We start from the raw sequence: 25,366 nt of genomic DNA on the forward strand, positions 1-25,366 counted from the left end.
GAGACCCAAATCCGCCACAGGTTTTTCAAGGCTGCTACCCTCTGGCACTCTTGCAGATATGACTGCCCTGGATGTCTTGTGGATCCAAACTCTCCTACATCTTGCATGCCATACCAATCAAGCTTTCCCATAGTCCCTGAGGCTCTGCTGTTTCTAAGTCATAAACAATTATCTAACAGCCTCTGAATCTCTTTTTGGTTTGAGGAGGAGGGAAGGATGGAAACGCTACGGCAATGTAATGTTTGGGGCTTTACCGTTCTTTCACACTGGGTTCTCAGTTGTGGCAAGCGAGTCAACTTCTCCCAGAATCCCCCTCATTCACTTCTCACTACCGCCCTCTGTTGGATCTGGTTGAGTGAGTTTATTTTGTTTGTAAACCGTAAAAGCATAAATCAAGAGATGGAAAGTAAATTAGTCTGGGAGAGTGCAGTTTTAAAAGTTAGGTCATGTAAAGGAAACATCAAAGGGGAGAAAACGTATTTAAGGACCTACTTAAACTTTTAAAAAAATGTATTCTCCTTTTTCACATTTCCATCCAAATTTACACCCATCAACAAACAAGGAGCTGCTTAAACTTATGCAGGAAGTTGTTGTTCTAGATCTCATTCAACAGCAGGAATAACTGTTTAACTCTCAACAAATAGTGTATGAAATGAAATGAAAATCGCTTATTGTCACGAGTAGGCTTCAATGAAGTTACTGTGAAAAACCCCTAGTCGCCACATTCCGGCGCCTGTCCGGGGAGGCTGGTACGGGAATCGAACCGTGCTGCTGGTCTGCTTTAAAAGCCAGCGATTTAGCTGAGAGAGCTAAACCAGCCCCAAGGAAACCCGATTTGAAAAGCAAACTTCTGGAGTACCTCCAAAGCAACCTCAAGCTATGTAACTATATTGTGTGATAACAGTTACTGGATTGTTAAAAATCTTAAAATCTATAAGGTGTGGGACAGTTTGGGGATAGTTAGCTCTGAAGGTGGTTAGATTCATAGACGTTTACTTTTTTTAAAACAAGCTCTCCGCTAATCTCCTGAATTCCATCTTGATCTTTTCCAGCCGGAGAAAGTGGTGCAGGTCCTCCAGCCAGGCCGCCATTCTAACAGAATCCTTTACCGGGCAACATGAGAGGCAACGGCCACAACCTCGGCCTTCCTCCCCTCCATCAGCTCCGACATTTCCGATACCACAGAAATTGCCACCATAGGATCCAGCCTGGCCTCTACCCCCAAAATCTTTGATACCGTCCCAAACATCCCCTCCCAGCATCTCTTCAACTTCTTGCAGCCCCAGAACATATGTGCGTGATTTGCTGGTCCTCGTCCACACTTGACTGCCACCCCCTGGGAGAACCCACTCATCCTCGCCAGAGTCATATGCACACTGTGCACTACCTTAAACTGAATAAAACTCATCCTCGCACACGAGGAGGTTGAATTCACCCTGCACGTCGCCTCACTCCACATTCCCCATCCTATCTCTTTCTCTCCTCTTCCTATTTCTCCTGAATCCTTACCACCTGCGCAGCCCCCTGCTCCCCCAGCCACCCATACATATCCCCAATCCTACCCTACCCGTCAACATCTGGGAGCAGCAACCGCTCCAGCCGGGTATACTCCGGCAGCTTGGGAAACCCTCTCCATTTTTTCTATGCAAAGTCCCACACTTGGATATACCTGAACTTGCTTTCCTTTTGTAGCTGTACCCTCTCCCGCAGTTCTTCCAGACTTGCAAACCTCGCCTCCAGATATACATCCTATATAGATAGATAGGTTAAGTGAGTAGGCAAAGATTTGGCAAATGGAGTATAATGTGAGAAAATGTGAAATTATCCTTTTGACATGAAGGATAAAGAAGAAACTTTATCTAAATGTGAGAGATTACAGTGCTCTGAAATCCAGAGGGATTTGGGTGTCCTAAATCGCAAAATGCTAGTGTGCAGGCACAGCAAGTAATTAGGAAAGCTGATCGAATGTTATCATTTATTGCAAGAATTGAATACCAAAGTAGAAAAGTTATATTTCAGTTATATAGAGCAAACATGAGTCCACGCCTAGAGTACTGTGTACAATGTTGGTGACCATTTTAAGGAAGGATATATATGTGTTGGAAGCTGTTCAGAAAAAGTTTACCAGACTAATACTTGAAACTGGTGGGTTAGGTTGTCTTATGAGGAAAGGTTAGACATGTATCCTCTGGGGTTTAGAAGAATAAGAGGTGACTTATTCTTCTAAAGAATTAGGGGGGTCAGGGGTCACGGTTTAAAATTAAGGGGTCACCCTCAAATGTAGATGAGGCAAAAAATTTTCTCTGAAGGTTGAGAGTCTTTGGAACTCTTCCTGAAAAGGTGGTGGGAGCAGAATCTTTTGAACATTTTTAAGGCAGAGGTGGATAAATGCTTGGTAAGAAAGGAATTGATAGGTTATTTGGGGTAGGTGGGATGCAGATTTGAGGTTACTATCAGATCAACCATGATCTTAATGGCGGAACAGGCTTGAGGGGCTGAATGGTTACTGTTCCTTGCTTATATGTTCAGTGATGTAAGTGTGCGGACATGTACTTTGGATACAACTAGTACAAACTGGAATATTTTCTAAACATTGACAAACTAGGACTGGAAAAAAGCAAATTGATTTATGTATCCTTGTAAACAAATGCACAAAAAGCGAGGACGCGATTCAAAAAGAAATCAAAATGGGGAATAAAATGTTAATTCTTAAAATGGAGAAAGATGTGCTTCAGTTGTACAGAGCCTTAAGTCAAATTTCATCTGTAGCACTGCATTCCGTTTTGGATACTGCAAATAGTTTGTTCTTGGTCTGGGTGCAACATTGATCCACCACAATAATACCACCATGATGATACCATAAAGGATAAATTATGAGGGTAGATTTCATTAATTGGCTTACATTCTTTTCAGTTTGGAACAGGCTTGGGCTGCAAAGTCCCTCCATATGTCTCCGGGAGCATTTATTGAAAATGCTAGAAGGATGGGCCAGTGAGCTTGACGATTCTGCAGCAACCTGTTCCTCGAATCACAGCCTGTTCCTCTCCCACATTTGCTGCTCACTCATGGACCTATCAGCAGCAAACATTATAGTTAATCTTTTCTTGTTTAATCAATGTTTTATTCTTTTGTTGATAGTCCATCAGCAATCCCTATGAATCTGTTCAGTAGCCACGTTTCCAAGCAAAAAATAAAAGTTTTGATTGGTCAAACCTGGTTCCAACCTGGAGTCTGACTTGTCCAGTAGTAACATCATCTGGGATTGTAACAAGACTTATTTGAAATTGATTTCTATGATTGCTCAGCAACTCCCTACTCATTGCATCATGTATCAGGATGGTAGAGTGTTCATTAGGCCACCTGTGGCCTTTTAGACGAACAATCACCATGTAATAGCATTTATATAATTGGCATCATATACATTAAAAAAATTCCATTCGTAACATGTAACTTCATTGCAAACTAATCATGGCTGTGATATTGTACTGTGGGAGACCAAAATTTCTCGGATCTGCTACTTTAAATCCTTTCTTGGTCCTTGTTTGGGACCAAATGAGGTGGCATTAGAAAAACCCAACACAAATAATTTATATCTTTATTCATTTTGATATGCATGTATTCTACTGAGAGGATTCATACCATTTAAGGTTTGTATCCTGTTTGTTAAGTTGGGAACCAAGGTGATCAGAAATTTTGGGTACTGTTTAGATTGTCTTTCAAGGACTTAGCCTCCTGGAATGTAAGCATGGTTGATAACCGTTTTGTTTTTGTCACATTATTATGATTATTTTGATCTGCTTTAAATCAATGCGATTTAACTTGCACTTGTTTTTCTCCTCATCTGTAGACTATTCTGAGGTCTCTTCACTTGCCTAAGAATAATAGCCTTTATGTTCTCACACCTGACATAGCTCAACCAGGATCAGATGGACCAGCAACAAGCCAGTCTGGGTAAGCTGTTGTGAAATTGTTTTAATTTTCTTGTGTTAATATGGTATTTGGTAATGTCGGCATTGATTTGTTTGACTGTATTTTGATGCTGTCAGGTTGACTGGTGGGAGTACAATAACTGAGTGGGAACACGTTTTCAATTTTCATGTGATCTGTCTGACTAAGTGTGAATAATAGCAAATTTAATTCAGGCTAATCAACAAAGATTAGAATGAAAAGCAAGGCTTGGATTTGAGGGGTATATTTTCGCGGGGTTCTCACTGGCATTACGACAGACAAGTGGAAAAGCCACGGGAACCCTGGAAAAGCTTCATTTTGTTACTGTTTATGCTATTTTTCCAGGATGTCCATAGGTCTTCCGACAGCTACGGTGGACGAGCCGGCGAAACAATGCAGAATTTCAGCCTCATTGAATCTAGCTGGGCGGGAGGTCTGCAGCTATGCTGTAAGATTATCTTGTCTAAATGATTTTAAAATTAGCAGTGAGTGCATTAGCAAGCAATATATTATGTCAAAAAGTTATTGTGCCCCGTATCAATTTCCTGAAAATTTTCATATACCTGCTAAGAGGAAGAAAAATTAAAAGACTAACTTTGAGATAAAGCTCTTATAAACATACGTAGCTTCATGGAGTCTTTTGTGTTCATTACTGGAAATACACATCTGAAACAATAGGTTAATGTTCAGGTAAAGGCTGACAAAGTTTCAGAATATGTTGATTACTATATTTATATTTGGCAATTTTAACTATTTCAGTTTAAGTGAAATGTTACTTTAGATCCTTATGCAGCAAAGGCTTGCGCATCTCTTTTCCGATGAAGATGAATCTGGTCTAGTCCTCCGTAGAACTCAAATATACACTAACAATTGGGCATAAACTATATAAATAATAATTGAGGTGCAGTTGATCTAAAAATAAGTGAATGCATAGTTTTTTTTCTCAGTGGTGGTGCTTTGGGTGAAATTTTCAGAGTTGTTGAGCAAAACTGATGTTCTCATGGGGACTGAGGGAAGTTTACGATTTTCTGATGCATAATTTTGACTTGCAGCTGGAGCTGGCAATTTGGTTCAGTGTTGGTCATTCTCTCTCTCTTTCTCTCTCTCTCTCGCTCTAGAGCAGGGGTGGGCAAACTTTTCCGTGCAAGGGCCACATTCAGAAATTCACAATTTTAAAGGGCCGCATAGTATATTAAGTAAAATAATTAATATTTAAAATAGCCAAAATAAAAGGTTTTTAAAGGAAAAAAAAAAGCAATTAATTTTTATTAATTAATATTTTAAAGTAGAAACTTCACATGAAACACATGTTGTGCCAAGCAATGATCACTCTACTCAAGTCAACGTATCCACCCTATACCAGTAACCCAACTCCATTAACCTTAAAATTAAAAAAAAAATGTTTTTTATTTTTTTATTTTTTTTTAAATGACTTGATCTTGGTGGGCCGCATAAAGACCTTTGGCGGGCCGCATGCGGCCCGCGGGCCGTAGTTTGCCCACCCCTGCTCTAGAGGGTGAAAATAGATTAAAAAGTGGATGCTAAAAGGCAGAAATTGTTGAATTACTGGCTTGCCATCTGAGCTGTGAGGAAGAAGACTTATCCAGATAAAACACCGGTTGAATGCGACCCACATTCCAACGGGTCCTTTCCTTTTTACGGGATTAGTGTGATTACTGCCTGCGCATCGTCTCTAGCAACTCCCCCTTCACCAGTGCTTCATTAAACACCCCCAACAGATGTGGTGTCAGGTCCGTCGCAAATTCCTCATGAAATTCCTCCGGATACCCATCTGGCCCAGGGGCCTTCCCCGACTTCATACCCCTGATATTATCCAACACCTCCCTCAGCCCCAGGGGCTCCTCCAATGCCTACCTATTTGCTTCCTCCACCTGGGGAAATTTCAGCTCGTCCAGAAACTGCCCCATGTCCCCTTCCTCTCTCCGCGGGTCCGCCTCGTAAAGTAGTGCTCCCTAAACACTTTGTTTATCCTCCCTGGCTCCGACACCACATGCCCCAGTCTGTATCTTCACTATTTTCCTTGACACAGCCTGCCTATGCAGCAGGTGCGCCAGTCTGCAGCTCGCCTTCTCCCCACACTCATATTGCATCCCTCTTGCCCTATGCTGTTGCCCAACCGCCCTCCCCATTGTCAGCTTGTCAAACTGCCTCTGCAATGTTTTCCTCCTCGCCAACCCTTCCACGGTGGGCACACTCCAATATTCCCTGTCCACCTCCACTATCTCGCTCACTAGACGGTCATGTTCCTCCCTCCTTTCCCTATCCGCATGAGCCTTAAACAAAATAATTTCCCCCCCCCGGCCCACTGCCTTCAGTGCTTCCCAGAAAATGGCTGCTGACATCTCCCCATTCTGATTCAGCCCCACATACTCCAACAACCCCGAGTCAAACCTCCACCCCGGCCTCCGCTCTCATCCCACTCTCAACCGATTCTCCAGCCAGTGGGGCGCATGATCCAAAATAACTACCCCGCATAATCTGCCCCCTCCACCCCAACCAAAATCTCCCGATTCACTACAAAGTAATCAGTTCTTGAATACACCTTATAGGTGTGTGAAAAGAAGGAATACCCCCTTTCCACTAGGTTCAGAAAACACCATGGATCCACCATACCCAAAACCTCACCATCTCCCTCGCCGTTTGTCCCCTAACCATTGACCTGGGGCTCAACCTATCCACCCTCGGCTCCAGGACACAGTTAAAATCTCCTCCCATGATAACTGGTGCGTGGCCAAATCTGGGAATTCTGCCAGCAACCCCCTCATGAAACCCACATCGTCCCAATTTGGGGCACACACATTTACCAACACCACCAGTGCCCCTTCCAATACCCCAATCACAATCACATATCTCCCACCCGAATCCCTCACCTCCTTCGCACTCACAAATCCAATTTTTTTGCTCATTAAAATCGCCACTCCCCTCTCTTTCAGATCGTGAAAAACCTGCCTGACCCACCCCTTCCTTAACCTAACCTGGTCCTTCACATGGAGGTGAGTCTCCTGCAGAAAGACCATCCCGCTTTCAAGCTCCTGAGGTGCGCGCGAAAACCCGCGATCGTTTAACCGGCCCATTCAGTCCCTGGACGTTCCACACCAGCCTCTTCCAATCCCCTCTACCGTCTGTCAACTTCCCTTCTTGACTCCCGCCCCCTTAATTCCACTCTACCTAGCCCATCCCAGGTGGCCCGTTTCTCTGCCCCTGACCATGTCATCTCTCACCCCCTGCCACGGCACAACCCCCCCCCCCCCCCCCCCCCCCCCCCCCCAACCAGCATCATCTGCTGGCGTGGCCGCCCCTGCCCAAAAGCACCTCCCAATGACCTCCCCTTCCTTCCCCCTTCCCCACTCCTCAGCAGTCCCATAAAACAGGAGGGGGTTGGGAACATTCATCCCCACGAACTCTTCACCCCTATAACCCCTTACAATCTCAACATTAAACAGCAAAACCGGCCCCCCAAAAAAGACAAAAATCCCGCAATCACTCCCCTCACTTCAAACATACTCCCAACTATTACAAAGTGCCATCACCCCAATTCCCACGCATTATCCGCTCAGTTCTCCCCTAGTTTATACTCTTTTTAATGAGGTCTTCAGGTGCTTCTGGGGTCTCGAAATAATACTCCAGACCTCCGAACGTCACCCATAATTTCACCGGGTAGAGCACCCCAAACCTGATTTGCTGCTGGTACAGCACCGCTTTGGCCTTGTTGAAGCCTGCCTGCCACTTTGCCAACTTGGCTCTGATGTCCTGATAAAATCGATGTTATACCCCTCCCAGTCGCAGGTACGCTTTTCCCTGGCCCATCGTAGAATCTTCTCTCTCTACACAAATTTGTGGAGTCTCACAATCACCGCCCACGGTGACTCTCCAACTCTCGGCTTCTGCCTCAGGGACCTATGCACTCGGTCCACTTCAGGTGCCTTATCGAGCACCCCTTCAGCCACCAGCCCTTTGAGACATACCTCATGGCACTCACACCTTCCACTCCTTCAGGCAGGCCCACTATTCACAGATTCTGCCTTCTTGAGGCATTTTCGTGCTCCTCCACCTTTGCCCTCAACGTTTTACACTGATCCCCTAGATTTTTGTGCTCATTAAAATCACCACTCCCCTCGATTTCAAATCAAACCCCGAGTGAAAAACCTGCCTGTCCCACCCCTTCTCCACGCCCCACCTCCTCCTCTCGATCCACCACACGATCGCTGTGGTCCGAGATCACTCCTTCGATCTACCAAAACTGCGACCTCTGCACCTCTAAATACTTCTCCACCTGCTCCAGAGAACTCTTCAGTGGTGCCACAGCTCCTTTGATGGCCTTCGAGCGATCCTCACACATTGCCTTCCACTGCTGGCAGAATTCCTCTTTAATAAATGGCATTGGCTCTTCCATATGGGGCGTTCCAGCTTGAATCAGCCCTTGCCCTGCCACCGTGCTTACATTGGCTGTTGCTACTGCAGTACAGGCTTCCAACTCGTTAGCCTGTTCTCTCACTGTTTTCTGCCAGGTCTGATAGCCAGCAGACATACCACTCCTGGGAGAAACTACTCCTCCAACATTCACCTACGCTTTTTAATCAAAATTCCACCCGGTATTGGGTAAAAAGAGCTCTATCCTGTGCCTTCAAGCAGGAGTGACCACTCGCTCCATGATCACAACTGGACGCCTCAACATAGTTCTTAATCACCACAAGACTCCCACAAAACTCCTTATCAGCCAAACGTCTCGACTCTAACCTCCACCCCGGCCTCTGCACCTGTCTCAAACAAAGCCTCACATCTAACCAGTGCGGCGCATGGTCTGAGATCGCAATTCCTGCATGTTCCGCCCCTACTGTCCCCATCAGCATCGCCTGCTCACCATGAAGAAAATCAATCCTGGAATGCACCCGAAACACGTGCGAGAAGAAGGACTGCCCCCACCCCAGTTCCCGAACCTCCACGGATTCACTGTCCCTGTCTTTTTCCATGAACTCTCCCAGCTCTTTCATCTTTCTCTACCTTCCCATCGTCTTTGGCTTGACGTATCCAACCTCCGCTCCATTACAGTTTAACCCCCCCATAATCAACTGGTGAGCGTCCAGTCTGGAGTTGCTCCCAGTCGTCTCTTTACAAAACCAACATCATCCCAATTAGGTGGATACAAGTTTACCAACACCACTGACGTTCCCTCTAACACCCCACTCACTATTGCGTACCTCCCCTGCAGGTCCCGCACCTGTGGCCCCCATAAACCCTGTTTTCTTGCTCAAAAAAAGGCCACTTCCTTTGACTTCGAATCAAACACCAAGTGAAACACTTGTGCCATCCGTTCCTTCCTCAGCCTCATCTGATCTTTCACCCAGAGATGCGTCTCCTGCAAGAAGACCTCTGCTCTCGAGCTCTTAAGGTGCGCAAACCGGCCCATTCAGCCTGCGGACATTCCATGTCACGATTTTCACTGGAGGCTTATGCTTCCACCTCCCTCTAGTGTCCGTCCACCATCACAACCAGGCCCATCCAATATGGACCCTCCCCGCACATAACCACACTCATCCTTTAGACCTGCCACATCGCAATCCCACCCAGTCACCACTCCCGTTCACCAGCATTGCTCACTGGTGTGGCAACTCTTGCCCGAAGGCCCCCTCCCCCCCCACACAACCTACCTTACCTTATGCAACAATCCGCATAATCACTGCCCGCAGCGGCTCCCCCACTTTCGGCTTCTGCCTCAAGGACCTATGGGCCCGGTCTACCTCTGGGGCCTTGTCCAACACCTTCCCCCTCCACCAACCTGGCCAACATCCTTGTGATGTAGCTTGTTGTGCTCGTTCATCCACTCCCTCCAGCAGACTAAGGTTTTGTCACTTGGACGTATTCTTCTGGTCCTCCACCTTTGACCGCAGCGACTTGCACAGATCCCTAGGATTGACATCTCCGCCTCCAAAGACACAATACGGTCACTCTGCTGGATACCACCTTCTCCACCTCCTGGATTGTTTACCCCCCCACCCCCCTTCCCTCTCCATTATCGTAATTGGTACTGCCCCACGAGTCTCCTCCAACTGTTTCGCCAGGTCTTTCACCATCTTCAGCCGGGTCTGATAGCCCGTAAACATGTCCATCCGGGGGAGAACCTCTTCCCTGACACACTCTACTCCACTTTCCCGACGAATCTATCCAAAGTCTGGGTGCAAAGGTCCAAAACCAACTCCTTCGTGGAGGAGTCACCCTGTGTGCGACCACTCACTCCATGGCCGCTACTGGAAGTTGGTATTTGAGAGGCAGTATAGAAGTAAGAAGCTTGAGGAAGATTTGAAAACCTCAGAGGTGTTAATGGAAGAATTTAAGGAATTTAAAAAGTGTTCCATCAGGAATAAAGTTCCACCAAGAAGAATGTAAAGCTTTCAAAATATGAGAGGCTGCTATTTTGGCTGGCAAAATTCTACAAACCCTTGGGTGGCAGTAAACCTTTGTTTCCAAACCCACAGCGAAGCTAGAGAGATGAGAGAAGTGATTATAAAGCGACCACTGATCACCATGAGGGTGATTAACAGAAATTAAATGACTGATCTTCTCAGAGTAGTGTGTGATCAGTATGATTCAGGGGAACCAACAAGTTACATTTGGCAAATGACAGGGCACGGGGCAGATTGATGGAAAGTAGAAGCTAGCAGTGGCTTTTGCAGGCCAGAGCAGAAAATGCTAGTGAGTGATGTTTGTGACAAATAAATGCCGTTTAATGCCAGGGTTCCCAAACGTGGGTGTGCGGAAACAAGGGGTCCGCTTCAGCTTCGCAGGTGGTCCGGGGCAGCAGTTCCCCAGTGGGTCAGCAGTGGCAACCCCTCAGGACTTTATTTGTAATATTTGAAAAATGCTGCAGAACTTTCTGTAGATCAGAGGCTGGTTACTGCAGAAGTCGCTCTAATTGGATGAGATGAGAACAGCAGAAAACTGAAATATGCAGAGCGAGTGTGGACAGCGGAGTGATGGGAAGGGCAGGTGGGGTGTGTGTGTGTGTGTGGGGGGGGGTGTGTGTGGGGGGGGGTGGGGGTGTGTGGGGGTGTGTGTGTGTGTGTGTGTGTGTGTGTGTGTGTGTGTGTGTGTGGGGTGTGTGTGTGTGTGTGTGTGGGGGGGGGGTGTGTGTGTGTGGGGGGGGTGTGTGTGGGGGGGGTGTGTGTGGGGGGGGTGTGTGTGTGGGGGGGTGTGTGTGTGGGGGGTGTGTGTGTGTGTGGGGGGGGGGTGTGTGGGGGGGGGGGTGTGTGTGGGGGGGGGTGTGTGTGGGGGGGGTGTGTGTGTGTGTGGGGGGGGGGTGTGTGTGTGTGTGTGTGTGGGGGGGGGGGTGTGTGTGTGTGTGTGTGTGGGTGGGGGTGTGGATGTGTGTGGGGGTGTGGATGTGTGTGGGGGTGTGGATGTGTGTGGGGGTGTGTGTGTGTGTGGGTGTGCCGAGGTGTGATTGTGTGTGGGTGCGTGCGAGCTGAGGTGTGGGTGGTGTCTGTGTGTGTGCCGAGGTGTGGGTGCGTATCTGTGCGTGCGGACCGAGTTGTACGTGTGTGCCGAGGTGTGGGTCTGTGTCTGTGTCTGTGTGTGTGTGTGTGTGTGTGTGTGTGTGTGTGTGTGTGTGTGTGCCGAGGTGTGTGTGCGCGGGCCGAGGTGTGGGTGCGTGTCTGTGTGTGTGTGTGCGTGGGCCGAGGTGTGTGTGTGTGCCGCGGTGTGGGTGCGTGTTTGTGTGTGTGTGCCGCGGTGTGGGTGCATGTCTGTGTGTGTGTGTGCGGGTCGAGGTGTGGGTGCATGTCTGTGTGTGTGTGTGCTGAGGTGTCCCCGCCACTTTTACTATTTCCCCGCCGCTCTCCTTTTATCCTTTTATCTTGTGTCCCCGCCGCTATCCTCGCGGTCTTTTATCTTGTGTCCCCGCCGCTGTCCTTGCGTTCTTTTACTGTGTCCCCACCGCTCTCCTCGTGCTCTTTTACTCAGACAGTCCTTTCTACCATCTCCAGGGCAGTGGCCTGTGATGGAAAAGTTTTCCACTTGCCTGGATGAGTGCACTCCAACAAGAACATTCAAAAAACTTATTTTTTAAATTTAGAGTACCCAATTCATTTTTTCTAATGAAGGGGCAATTTAGCCTGGCCAATCCAAGAAATTTGTTTCTGTATTTTCAATAGGCTCAGAAGATAAGTTTCATATTGGATTGGTATTATACACACAGCCTTATGGTGACGCAATGTCGCTTTCCACATGCACGCCGACGCCCAGCTATACCTCCCTTGAGCATCTGCTGTCTCAGAAAGACTTGCTCCAAAAGGAAAATCATTGTGTGCAATATTTGAAGCAGTATCTCCTGCTTTAGGGTTGTGTAGCTTTTCTCATCTTGGAATTTGACTGGTTTCATAAGTTGTGTGCAAAATTCAGAGTACATTTAACTTTGTATTCTTCCTGATGTCAGCATATTTCTTCCTTTGACTCCATTGGTGCCCTTCCTCCATGCAGTTTACACATTTTAGTTTGTTAGAGAGTGGCCTACAACTCCAAATAAATCCAGCTTTCTTTGTTACACCACTTCCTTTAGCAGGACTACTAACTCTTCAGCTTCAAAATTGGTAAATGCAGAAGGTAACTCAATTCAGTTTCGTAATTCTTGTGGAGCCCATCAAACCTGGCACAAACCTGATTTGGAACTGCTGTTACTTTTGTGATGATTGTACACAGTGTCCTTTTGCACATTCACCTGTTTATATCAAACAGATGATGCACTTTTTCAGAAGTGGTGGTGAAGGCTGAAGGCTGAGGGACAGCAAAAGATCTCCAGGTTGAACAATGACATTAGCTTTCACCTTTACAGCTTTGCGTCACTGCTGATTGCAACTTTACCTGGTTATCTGCAACTTGGCCAATTATTGTACAAGTTGAGCTCTTTGAGAAGATATTCAAATTTAGTGGCGGTGCTCCTGATAGAAAATTTGGAGCAGCATCTCTGAGCTGCCTGCCCATGAGTACCTATGTCATGGCATGCTCAATCTTTTTTTTGCCATGATCACAAAATCTGGGGTTAAAAGTCTTGTTTCTCTTCTAAATTTTGGGAGTTGGTGGCTCAGAAAACATGATGGTAATTTTGTTTTTCTTTTAAAGTATTATATTTGGGTTGGATTTTATTTGCAAGTGTTAAAATATAGTGTGATGAAGATCTGGAATTAATTCTATTGCTTTACCTTGCCACTAGGTGGCGGGCATGATTAAAATCCGATAGCTAGCATTCAGTGAGAATCATGTCTGATGACTAAAGGTTTCCTGATTTTGATACGCCAAGGAGAATCGCCTATGTTTCCTGACACTCCAGGCACCGATTCTTCTGTGTAAAGTGTATACTGGTATGGAAGATTTCATAGTTCCTTCTTCTCTCTCCCCCCCCCCCCCCCCCCCCCCCCCCCCCCCACACACACATACACACACATACACACATATTGTATTCCTTCTGGCACACTGAGGTAAATTTTCACAGTCACCACTGCCTAGGGAGTAATCTGATTGAGTAGATTGCTCATCATTGTCGAACATGCCTGATTTTCATTCCATTTGAAATCAATGGTATAAAACAGATCATCTGCCGGTCAGATTACTACCGAGTCACAGAACTGACAGAAAATTCTAATAAATTATCCAGTCATTTTTGTAATTTTTTCTTTGTGAAAGAGAGAACTTTTAATGTTGGAAAGACAACTGTCCATCTCTATATCATGTGATGTGTTTTTACTTCAATTGATAAAGTCTGGCATTTGTTGAGTATTAGTTTGGATCTTGAATTGAATATTTGTTTTGTTTAAATTGCAAATTTTAAATGCTGCTTGAAAGTGATCTGTAAAGTATCATTAAAGAGGTGGGGTAGTAATTTGAATAGAACTGTTCCCTTAAGAATGAGCAAGTACCAAAATATTCATGATTTTTACGATCTGACTGGTCCTAAGATTGTTACTTTAAAATATCCTGATGCACCATGTGTTAGTCATCAATCATATGATTTTTTAGGTCCGAATCATAAAGCTAAGAAGTTTTAAAAATTAATTTATGGGATGTTGGCATCACTAATGGGCTGGCATTTATTGCCCATCCTTAATTGCCCTTGAGAACATACTAACAAGGAGCAGAGTGGGCCATTTAGCCCTTGAGCCTGCTCCGCCATTTAATAAGATCATGGCTAATCTGATAGTAACTTAAGACCTGCATCCCACCTATCCCCAGTAACCCATCACTCCCTTGCCCACCAAGAATCTTTCCACCTCTGCCTTAAAAAAGATTATAGATTCTGCTTCCACCACCTTCTCAGGAAGAGAGCCCCAAATACTCACGGCTCTCTGAGCAACATTTCACCTCGTCTCCGTTTTAAATGGATGACCCCTAATTTCTCCCAGAAGAGGAAAGATCCTCTCCATATCCACCTTATCAAGACCCCTTGGGATCATATATGTTTCAATCAAGTCCCCTCTTAAATGGATTCAAGATTAGCCTGTCCAATCATTCCTTGTAAGACAACCTGCCATTCCAGGTATTTGTCTGGTAAACCTTTTCTGAACGAATCCTTCCTTAAATAAGGTGACCAATAGTGTACACAGTACATAGAACATAGAACAGTACAGCACAGTACAGGCCCTTCAGCTCACGATGTTGTGCTGACCATTTATCCTAATCTAAGATCAACCTAACCTGCACCCCTTCAATTTCTTGCTGTCCATGTGCCTGTCTAAGATTCGCTTAAATGTCCCTAATGACTCTGACTCCACCACCTCTGCTGGCAGTGCATTCCACACACCCACCACTCTGTGTAAAGAACCGACCTCTGACATCTCCCCTATACCTTCCTCCAATCACCTTAAAATTATGTCCCTTCGTGACAGCCATTTCCACCCTGGGGAAAAGTCTCTGGCTATCCACTCTATCCATGCCTTTCATCACCCTGTACACCTCTATCAAGTCACCTCTCTGCCTTCTTCGCTCCAGTGAGAATAGCCCTGCTCCCTCAACCTTTCTTCATAAGACATGCCCTCCAGTCCAGGCAGCATCCTGGTAAATTTCCTCCGTACCCTCTCCAAAGCATCCACATCCTTCCTATAATGAGGCAAACAGAACTGGACACAATATTCCAAGTGTGGTCTAACTAGACTTTTATAAAACTGCAGCAAAATCTCACGGCGCTTAAACTCAATCCTCCTGTTAATGAAAGCCAACACACCATACGCCTTCTTAACAACCCTATCAACCTGGGTGGCAGCTTTGAGGGATCTATATTCGTGGACCCCAAGATCCCTCTGTTCCTCCACACTCAGCATTCAAATTCGAACTTCACATTTATCAAGGTTGAGCTCCATCTGCCACTTCTCAGCCCAGCTCTGCATCCTGTCATTGTCCTGCTGTAACCTGCAACAACCCTCAACACTATCTACAACTCCCCCAATCTTCATGTCATCGGCAAACTTACTAACCCACCCTTCCACTTCCTCATCCAAGTTATTTATAAAAGCCACCAGGAGCAGAGGTCCCAGAATAGATCCTTGTGGCACACCACTGGGCACCGACCTCCAGGCGGAAGACTTTTCATCCACTACCACTCGCTGTTTTCTTTTGGCCAGCCAATTTTGTATCCAGACAGCCAAATTTCCCTGTATCCCATAAGACCATAAGGGAGTGGAAGTAAGGCCATTCGGCCCATCGAGTCCACTCCGCCATTCAATCATGGCTGATGGGCATTTCAACTCCACCTACCAGCATTCTCCCCGTAGCCCTTAATTCCTCGCGACATCAAGAATTTATCTATCTCTGCCTTGAAGCCATTTAGCGTCCCGGCCTCCACTGCACTCCGCGGCAATGAATTCCACAGGCCCACCACTCTCTGGCTGAAGAAATGTCTCCGCATTTCTGTTCTGAATTTACCCCCTCTAATTCTAAGGCTGTGCCCACGGGTCCTCGTCTCCTCGCCTAACGGAAACAGTTTCTTTGCGTCCACCCTTTCTAAGCCATGTATTATCTTGTAAGTTTCTATTAGATCTCCCCTTAACCTTCTAAACTCCAATGAATACAATCCCAGGATCCTCAGCCGTTCATCATATGTTAGACCCGCCATTCCAGGGATCATCCGTGTGAATCTCCGCTGGACACGCTCCAGTGCCAGTATGTCCTTCCTGAGATGTGGGGGCCAAAACTGGACACAGTACTCCAAATGGGTCCAATCATCCGGTACTACTCCAGTGGAGAGTGAGGACGCAAAGATCATCACCAACGGCGCAGCAATCTCCTCCCTCACTTCCCGTAGTAACCTTGGGTATATCCCGTCAGGCCCAGGGGATTTCCCTATCCTGATGCTTTTCAAAATTTCCAGCACATCCTCCTTCTTAATATCAACCTGTTCGAGTCTATTAACCTGGTTCACACTGTTCTCATGAGCAACAAGGTCCGTCTCTCGTCTCTATAGTGACTGTTGAAGCAAAGTATTCACATAGGGCCTCATGTGAAAATTCAACTGGCTTTGCCACCAGTGAGAAAGTGGGAATGTCTAGAAGAATTGGGGGAATGCTGATACTCCAGAGAATTGTGCGACTGGAGGAGATTGCAACAGTCGGCAGGGGCAAAGCTATGGAAAGATTTGAAAACTAGGATGAAAATTTTCAAATCTAGCGTTGCTTGATGGGGAGCTATTTTAGGTCAGAATTTTGGATAACCACAGGTTCATGGAGGATAGAATTTTGGAGACCAGCTACGATTGCGTTGGAGTAATTAAGTGTAGAAGTAACAAATGCATGAATGAGGGTGAGAAATTGGGATAAATGTCTTTGGCAAAATAAAGTATGACCAACTTATCTTTTTGCAAAGGAGTATTATAGAAACAATAGTTATCTCTAATCCCCTGATGGCTGATTTAAAAAAAAAAAAAAAATCCTGTCTTTGATTTTTGGCAGTAAACATCACTTAAAACTTCCAGATCCTGGACAATGGATGTATTCACACTGGGCAAGTCAGATACACAGTGCACTCTTGGAACTCTGCATGATGGAAATTTTGAGAGAATCAGCCTTATCCATTAAAGTTTCCTTTCATCAGTAGTATAGAGCCTTCACTTTTCACGACAGCTTACATTTGTTAGTGTAATTCTTAACACACTCGGGGTTGTTCCGCAAGTACTGTTGAATCACAGAACTAACAACCAATTTAATATTCTCACAACATGGCTCCCTTCACTTGCTCGGAGCTGCATGTATTCATATGCAGGGACCTGCCCTCTTCAGGCAAAAGCAACAAATGCAGGCATTGCAGGTTTGTTGAATTAAATAAAAGTATGGGGAACAGAAGTTTGCCGGTGCACTCTCCATGGCAATGCCATGACCAATCAGAGTCAAATTGGTAATCAATCAGCAGTGGTTAACACTGTTGCTTCACAGCGGCAGGGACCTGGAATCGATTTTCGACTTGGGTCACGGTCTGCACGTTCTCCCCGTGTCTGCGTGGGGTTCTTCCGGGTGCACTTGTTTCCTCCCACAAGTCTCGAAAGACGTGCTTGTTAGGTGAACTGGATATTCGGAATTCCCCCTCTGTGTACTCGAACAGGCTCCGTAGTATGACGACTAGGGGATTTTCATAGTAACTTCATTGCAGTGTTAATGTAAGCCTACTGTGACACTAATAAAGATTATTATTATAATAAATTGTTAATTTTGACATTTGACATTCTTGCATCTGTCCTGATTAATGTAACACAAAAAACCTCCACAGCATGTCTCTCTAATTCAGCAAATCTCCAGTTCTGTACTACCAAGCGACATTAACATGTTGGTTACCCAAAATTACATTAATTGTTATATTTGTCTTGACAGATTTTTGAAAGAAATAGCCATTATTTAAGTGAAATAACTCCGCTATTTAGGTAGACCTGCAAGTTCAGGTTCCCCAATTTAATTGTAACCATTAGAAAACATATTGTACTTTGCTTACTGCATTCTTGCTGGCAGCAACATTGCAAGAGAAAGAAGAAAACGCTGTTATGGCTGGCTGATTTACATAGGTGGTTTTGCTCCCACACACCAGTGCCTAATGTTGAACAAGTTCTTTTGTTTAAACCAGCTATGTGGTTTCTCACTCAGGAGCATGTGGGTATTATAAAGCCAGAAATCAAAGATTCCATTAATAACTTTTAAGCAATTTAGAAACAGAAGTAAGCTATTTGCCCCAGTGAGCATGTTGCCCATCATTTTATTCTTAGTTTTACTATATTCCATAATACCCGACTTCTCAAAAATGTTTATTTTATCATAGATTCAATTGATTGTCTTTATGACTCTCTGTGCCGTTTGTATGTTCACATGTCCTTTTGTGTGAATCGTTTCCTGGATTTACTCTTCGCTGTGTAGTTCAAATTCGAAGACGGTGTCTCTAATTCTGGGTTCCTCTACTTTTGATATTAGTGGCTAGAAACATTTTGTACCTATTCAGTTAATTTCTTTCATTATTTTAAACACCTTTGTTAAATCACCTCTAAATCTTTTCATCTCCAGGGAATATAACTCCAGTTTACCCAGTTTCATTATTGCTCAGTCCCTTCATCTCTGTTGAGTCACTGTTTTGGTGTCTGCTCTGCAATGTCAATTCCAAAAGACTGGAAACAAAGGTCATTAAAGAACCACTTCCTATAAAAGCAGTTCTGTACTATGTAGGCAAGACTAGACTGACAGTTAGTTGTATCACTAGTATTGTCTGACCTTAAAGCACAGCTCTGATAAACAAGAATATAAGAAGTTGGTGCATGATTAGCCCGTTCAGCCACGCAAGCCCTTGACTGCCCTGTAGATGTACATAAGAAATCTACCTTGAATATATTCAATGACCCAGCCTCCACTGCTCTTTGGGAGAATTCCAAAGATTAATGACTCTCAAAGAAGGAATGTTTCCTCATCTCTGCCTTGAATTGGAACCCCTTATTCTGAAACTTTGTTCTTGATTCCTTCACAAAGAGAAACATCCTCTCAAAATCTACTCCATCAGGCTCCCTCAGAATCTGATATGTTTGAATAAGATCACATCTCGTTCTTCTATGGCAATGAGTATAGGCCCAACCTGTTCAACGTTTCCTTTTAAGACAATCCTTTCTTCTCAGCAATCAACCTAGGGAGCCTTCACTGAGCTGTCCCCAATGCAAGTATATCTCAATAAGAAAACCTAAACTGTGTATAGTACTCTGTGGTTTCACTGTCACCCTGTAGACATCCATACTTTATACTCCTTCCCACTTGCATTAAGGTCAACATTCCATTTGCCGTCCTAATTTGTCGCAGTACCTGCATGCTAATGTTTTTGGAGGGAAGTGTTGATGTTGGAGAAGGATTCGTGGACTTCCACGACAGCAAAACTGATGCTGCACCTGGACCAATTCAGCAACTGTTGAGGAGCTAACACCAATGCCACATTGAACACAATCCATTCCAATGAGAAATGGTGTGGGATTCGGCGGATCCGTGATTGGCACTGAGGAGGCTGACGAGCTGCAGCCCCATATACACACTTCACTCCCCAAACACACTCATCCCAGCCAACTAGATTCCGCTTGAGCACGCCCAACCTGCTGATGCATCGGCTGGGACCAGAAGGCAATTGGGGGTGGCCTGGGGTCACCCATACGACCTGTGGTTCTAAGTTCACAATGGGCAGTCAGCGGTGTGTGCAACAGCATAGCTGCCTTGTAGGCCGCGATAATGGTGCCCATCCACTTGACCTCACAGCCCAGCTGGCCATATCCCGCTACTCCCCACGGCCCTGGCAGAAGCCCCCCGGCCAGCGGCACAACTGTCAGCAAACTGTGGCAATGTTGGAATCTCCGTACCCTCTCTCCCTCAGCAGCCAAGGCGCCGTTTCACGATTTTTAAAAGCGCAAGTGAACCTCACCATCAAGAATTCACCCCAGTGGAGGCGGAGAATCGCAGAGGCCCCAGAGGATACCGGGTCAGGCACACTAATGATATCCCAATGGCGTTTACAGTACGTGCATTCTGGAATGCATTGACACCGCTGTGAGGCAACAGAGAATTGCAATTTGGCATGAAACTGGCGCTCGCCACGCTTTCAGCATCAAAACCGATTCTCTGCCCAATCGCGTTTCCCGATTCCAGCGGCAGCCGACGGAGAATCTCACCCTTTGTGTTTCATGCACGAAGATGACAGGTCCCTCTGTACTGTAACAATGTCATTCTGTTTAAAAAAATAATTTGCTTTTCTACTTTTTGTGACAAAGTGGATAGATAATAGTTAACCTATCTATATTCATTTGGACATTCTTCACAACTCAGTTTCCTTCCCATTTTTGTAAGGTCAGAAAATTTGGCGACAATAGACTTGACCCCCTTCATTCGAGTCATTAATATAGATTTTGAATAGAATTTGAGATGCCAGCGCTGATCCCTGTGGCTGCCTTACAAAGTTATTGTTTGCCAACTTAAAAGTGACCGATCTATCCAGACTCAATTCATCAATCCATTAAAAGATGCAAAGATACTACCCCCAATACCATGAGCTAATCTTTTTTATAACCTTTCATGTGACAACTTATTGAATATCTTTTGGAAATCCAAATACAATACTTCTATTGATTTCTCCCTCTAATTTTTTTAATCACCCTTAACGGGTTTCTAACCTTTTCCCAATCTTCCAGCCTAACACACGTCTTCACACAATTGTGCACCTTTTTGCTCAACTTCATAACATCTTTAACTTCATTAGTTAGCCAAGGATGGTGAATCCTTGTGGTAGATCCTTTCTCAATGGAATATATATTTGTTGAGAGTTATGAAATAGCACCTTGAATGTTCTTGTTCCTCCACTATTTTAACTTTTTAACCTATTTTCCCTGTCTACTTTTGCCAGTTCTGACTTCATACCATTGTAATTTCCTGTATGTGTATAAGGCACTGGTTTCGGACCCATCTTTCAAAACTGGATGTGAAATTCATATGTTTTGATCACTCGTCCCTATAGGACCCCCAAACTAAAGGTTATCTTCATGAGACATCTGAATCATGAAATTACACATTCATAACAATGGTATCATTGACTTCCGGTGGCGGCTAAGAAGGAGTAAGTCGTACATTTGGTGACTTCCGCTCGGGTTGGACTTTTGGACCTTCTCTCCCCCCCCCCCCCCCCCGATTTTTTTTTAACCGTACTTGATTTGAAAAATCGATGACCGAGGCAATTATGTACTGGATTCCCACATCGGTGCATGGAGAAATGGAGATGAGGACTAGAAGTGCTTGCAAAGGCAGAAACTGAAGGACAGAAAAGGCTTGGGCTGAAGCTGTACCGGGAGTAAGCATGGCGGAGGACCGGACCTCTGGCTTGTCGACCCAGCGGTCAATGGAGCAGTTGGAGCAGCCAAGCAGAAGCCGGATTGCTTGGACCCGATTTAAGGAGTCAATTGCGCGACTGGAGCTTAGATTGGATGCCGAAGATCAGACGATCCAGAAAGTAGAGAAGGCGCTGGCTGACCAGGAGGAACATCAAACAGTGGTGGAGTTGGGGTTGGGGATGCTGAGAGACCAGCAGTAAAGGCTCTTGGAGAAGATGGAGGACCTCAAGCACAGGTCCCGCTTGCAGAGCTTGAGAATCGTTGGGCTCCTGGAGGGATCCGAAGGAGTGAATGCTGGGGCATACATAGCGGCCATGTTCGCGAAGCAGCTGGGGGATAGGGCTTTCTCTGACCCTTGGAAGTGGACAGGGCTCACATAGCACTCGCGAGGAAGCCACACAATGGTGGTGAGATTCCACAGGTATTTGGATAAGGAGCATATTTTACAGTGGGCCAAGCAGACACTAAGCTGTAAATGGGAGAACAGTATCCTGCGGATCTATCAGGAGCTGAGTGCGGAGGTAACCAGGAGAAGAGCGGGGTTTAATCAGATCAGGTTGACCCTTTTCAAGAAAAAGGTGAATTTTGGGCTGTTGTATCTGGCCCGCCTCTGGATCACATACGAGGAGCAACATTTCTATTTCGAGTTGCCTGAGGAAGCGCTGGATTTCGCGAAAAGCAATGGACTGGTGTCAGACTGAGAACTTTGCTGCAACGTTTATGTTTAAAAAACAAAAAGATTCTTGTTTTTCGTTTTGCGGACATTATGTTATGGGCCAGGGTAGAGAGCCCCAAAGTATATCATTGAGTTCCCCGACCCACAACTTTTAATAGATTGTGGTATGGGGAGCACACAGCCCACTCTACAGTGTGGTACAGCAGAAATTGAAAAGTATTTTTAAAAAGCAAAACAATGTTTATTCCATGAACTCAAGTTAACCTTTTTAAAACATACAGTGAACATCTTAGCAACCATCTATTCAAATACAACCCCCAAAGAAGACAACACTAAGTAATCGTTAATAACTTCGCAAACAACATCCAGAAGACAGAAGAAACACTTCAACAGAAGCACATTAGGTTTACATTCACTACTGAGAACATTTATAATTCTGAATTCACCAAATGATCGAGAGAGAGTCTTTTGATGGCAGAGAGAACAGCAGTACGTCTGCTAGGTCTGGCTTGAGCTCCAACACTGAAAACAAAATTAAAACACACCCTGCAGCCTGCTCAAAAATGAAAGTAAAATGCTGACAGACAGCCCAGCTTCACCCACTCTCTGACATCACTGCAGTAGTAAAGACCCATTTCTTAAAGGTACTCTCACTACAGATATTTATATACACATCCATTTATAAACATCCATTTCTTAAAGGTACATTTCCTAAACACCCATTTCTTAAAGGTACTTTCACATGACAGTTATTTGTAATGCCTTCTGTATTGATCTGGGGCCAGTTGCAGAGCTGAGTGAGTTAAAGTTTGCATTTGCACTGTGCTTGTTCAGATGCTGGATCTTTTGCTTGATCTTTTCTTTGTTCAACTTGGGATTTTTTTCTCTGTCAGGCAATTGTGTTGGGATTGTTTTTCATTTGAGTATGTATGTATGAGTGGGGGGGAAGGGGGGGGAGAGACAATAGGTGGGAGAATGTCTGGTGCCAGGGGCGAGGGCCACCAAGCTAGCTGGGCAGGCTAGCTTACGGAAGCGTAGTGTGGGGTGAGCAGATGTTAAGCTTATCAAAGGGGATGATTTATTTTGTGCTGTTACGAGGGGGGGGGGGTGATGGGGGGGAAATGTTCTGCTGATGAGGGAGGGACTTTCGCTGAGGGACAGAGTAGGAGGTCGGGGACGAAGGCTGCCTGAGGGCGGGCTGGTGGAGGCGTGGGGCACGGGCTGGCGACTGGCCCAAGAGAGGGGATGGCTGATTGGCGAAGGGGGGGGGGGGCAATGAGCCTCCCAATCACCTGGCACCTGGAATGTAAGAGAGCTCAATGGGCCGCTCAAGAGGGCACACGCGTTCGCGCATTTGAGAGGACTTAAGGCGCATGTGGTAATGCTTCAGGAGACGCACCTCAGAGTAGCTGATCAGATTAGATTAAGGAAAGGTTGGGTCGGACTGGACTCTTAAGATTAGAGGTGTCGCGATCCTGATCAACAAGTGGGTGATGTTTGAGGCGGGAAGAATAGTTTTGGATGTGGCCGGCCGATACATTATGGTCAGTGGGAAATTGGAGGGGGTGCAGGTTGTACCCGTAAATGTGTATGCGTCAAACTGGGACGATGTAGAGTTTATAAAGAGGACGCTGGAGAAGATACCGGACCTGGATTCACCATAAGCTGGTCATGGGAGAGGACTTCAACACAGTGATTGATCCAGGTTCAGACCATCAAGCTCAAAAGTGGGCAAGGTGCCAGCAATGGCTAAGGAGTTCTCCTACTCACGTGCATAAAGTGTACTCCCGGATTGATTTCTTTATTCTGAGCAGGGCTCTACTGACGGGGGTGATGGACACGGGGTAGTCAGCAATCACAATCTCAGACCATGCCCCGCACTGGGTTGACGTACAGGTTAGTAAAGACAGTAATCAGCGCCCACACTGCACTGGAGGTTAGACATGGGGCTCTTCGTGGACGAGGAGGTGTGCGGGCGGTTGAGGAAATGTATTCAGAACTACCTGGAAGTCAATGACACGGGGGAAATTTCAGCAGCGGTGGTCTGGGAGGCATTGAAGGCGGTGGTTAGAGGGAAGCTGATCTCGATACAGGCCCACAGGGAGAAGGTAAATAGGGCAGAGACGGACTGACTGGTAAAGGAGATGCAACAGGTAGACAGGAGGCATGCGGAGACCCCAGAGGCAGGGCTTCTAAGGGAACGGTGGAGGCTACAGGCGGACTTTGGCTTGTTAACCACAGGAAGGGTGGTAGAGCAGCTGAGAAAGGCGAGGGGGGCGATTTATGAGCATGGAGAGAAGGCCAGCAGAATGCTTGCACAGCAGCTTAGTAAGAGAGAGGCAGACAGGGAGATAGGCAAAGTAATAGATGGAGATGGGAACCTGGTGGGAGACTCAGTAGGGGGTGAATAAGGCATTTAAGGAGTTTTATAGTAGGCTGTACGGGTCGGAACCCCCACCTGGGCTGGAGGGTATGAGGCCCTTCTTGGAGGGGCTAAATTTCCCGAAGGTGGACGGGGAGCTGGTGGAAGGGCTGGGAGCCCCGAAGAGATAGCGGGGGGTCTGAAGGGCATGCAGTCGGTAAAGCCATGGGGCCGAATGGGTACCCAGTGGAGTTCTATTAAAAATTCTCTGGGCTTTTGGGGCCGCTGTTGATGAGGACATTCAATGAGGCAAGGGAGAGAGGGGTGCTTCCCCCGACGATGTCACAGGCCACGATTTCACTGATCCTGAAGTAGAATAAGGACCCGGAGCTGTGTGGGTCCTACAGGTCGATATTCCTATTGAATGTGGATGCCAAACTGCTGACCAAAATTTTGTCCTCTAGGATTGAAGACTGTGTTCCGGACGTGATTGGGGTGGACCAAACAGCGTTCGTTAAGGGGAGGCAGTTGGTGGCCAATGTAAGAAGGTTGCTAAATGCGATCATGATTCCCCCAGAAGGTAGGGAGATGGAGGTAGTGGTCGCAATGGATGCAGAGAAGGCCTTTGATCGAGTAGAATGGGAATATCTGTGGGAGGTACTGGGACGGTTCGGATTTGGACGGGGCTTTATTGACTGGGGGTCAGGTTACTGTATCAGGCTCCTGTGGCGAACGTACGGACGAATAGGACAACATCGGACTTTTTAGGCTACACCGGGGGACGAGACAGATGCCCCCTCACCCCACTGTTGTTCGCGTTAGCTCTAGAGCCGTTGGCAATTGCACAAAGAGCCTCAAGGGGCTGGTCCGGGGAGGGGGTGGGGGAGTGGAACACAGTCTCGCTTTACGCAGACGACCTGCTCGTGTATGTATCGGACCCAGCAGAGGGGATGGAAGAAATGGGGATTCCGGGGGAATTTGGCCGGTTTTCAGGGTACAAACT

General features: G+C 46.1%; 1 protein-coding gene across 1 annotated transcript in view; it reads left to right on the plus strand.

Annotated features, from left to right (window-relative positions):
* faf1 (Fas (TNFRSF6) associated factor 1) overlaps window positions 1-25,366 on the plus strand; it is a 490,861-nt gene that overhangs the window by 81,991 nt on the left and 383,504 nt on the right. Inside the window, exon 6 of the mRNA XM_038794284.1 lies at window positions 3,848-3,951. Coding sequence (XP_038650212.1) covers window positions 3,848-3,951 — 104 coding nt within the window. The remainder of the gene's footprint in view (window positions 1-3,847; window positions 3,952-25,366) is intronic.

This window comes from Scyliorhinus canicula, chromosome 4, assembly GCF_902713615.1.
Source record: "Scyliorhinus canicula chromosome 4, sScyCan1.1, whole genome shotgun sequence".
NCBI lineage: Eukaryota > Metazoa > Chordata > Chondrichthyes > Carcharhiniformes > Scyliorhinidae > Scyliorhinus > Scyliorhinus canicula.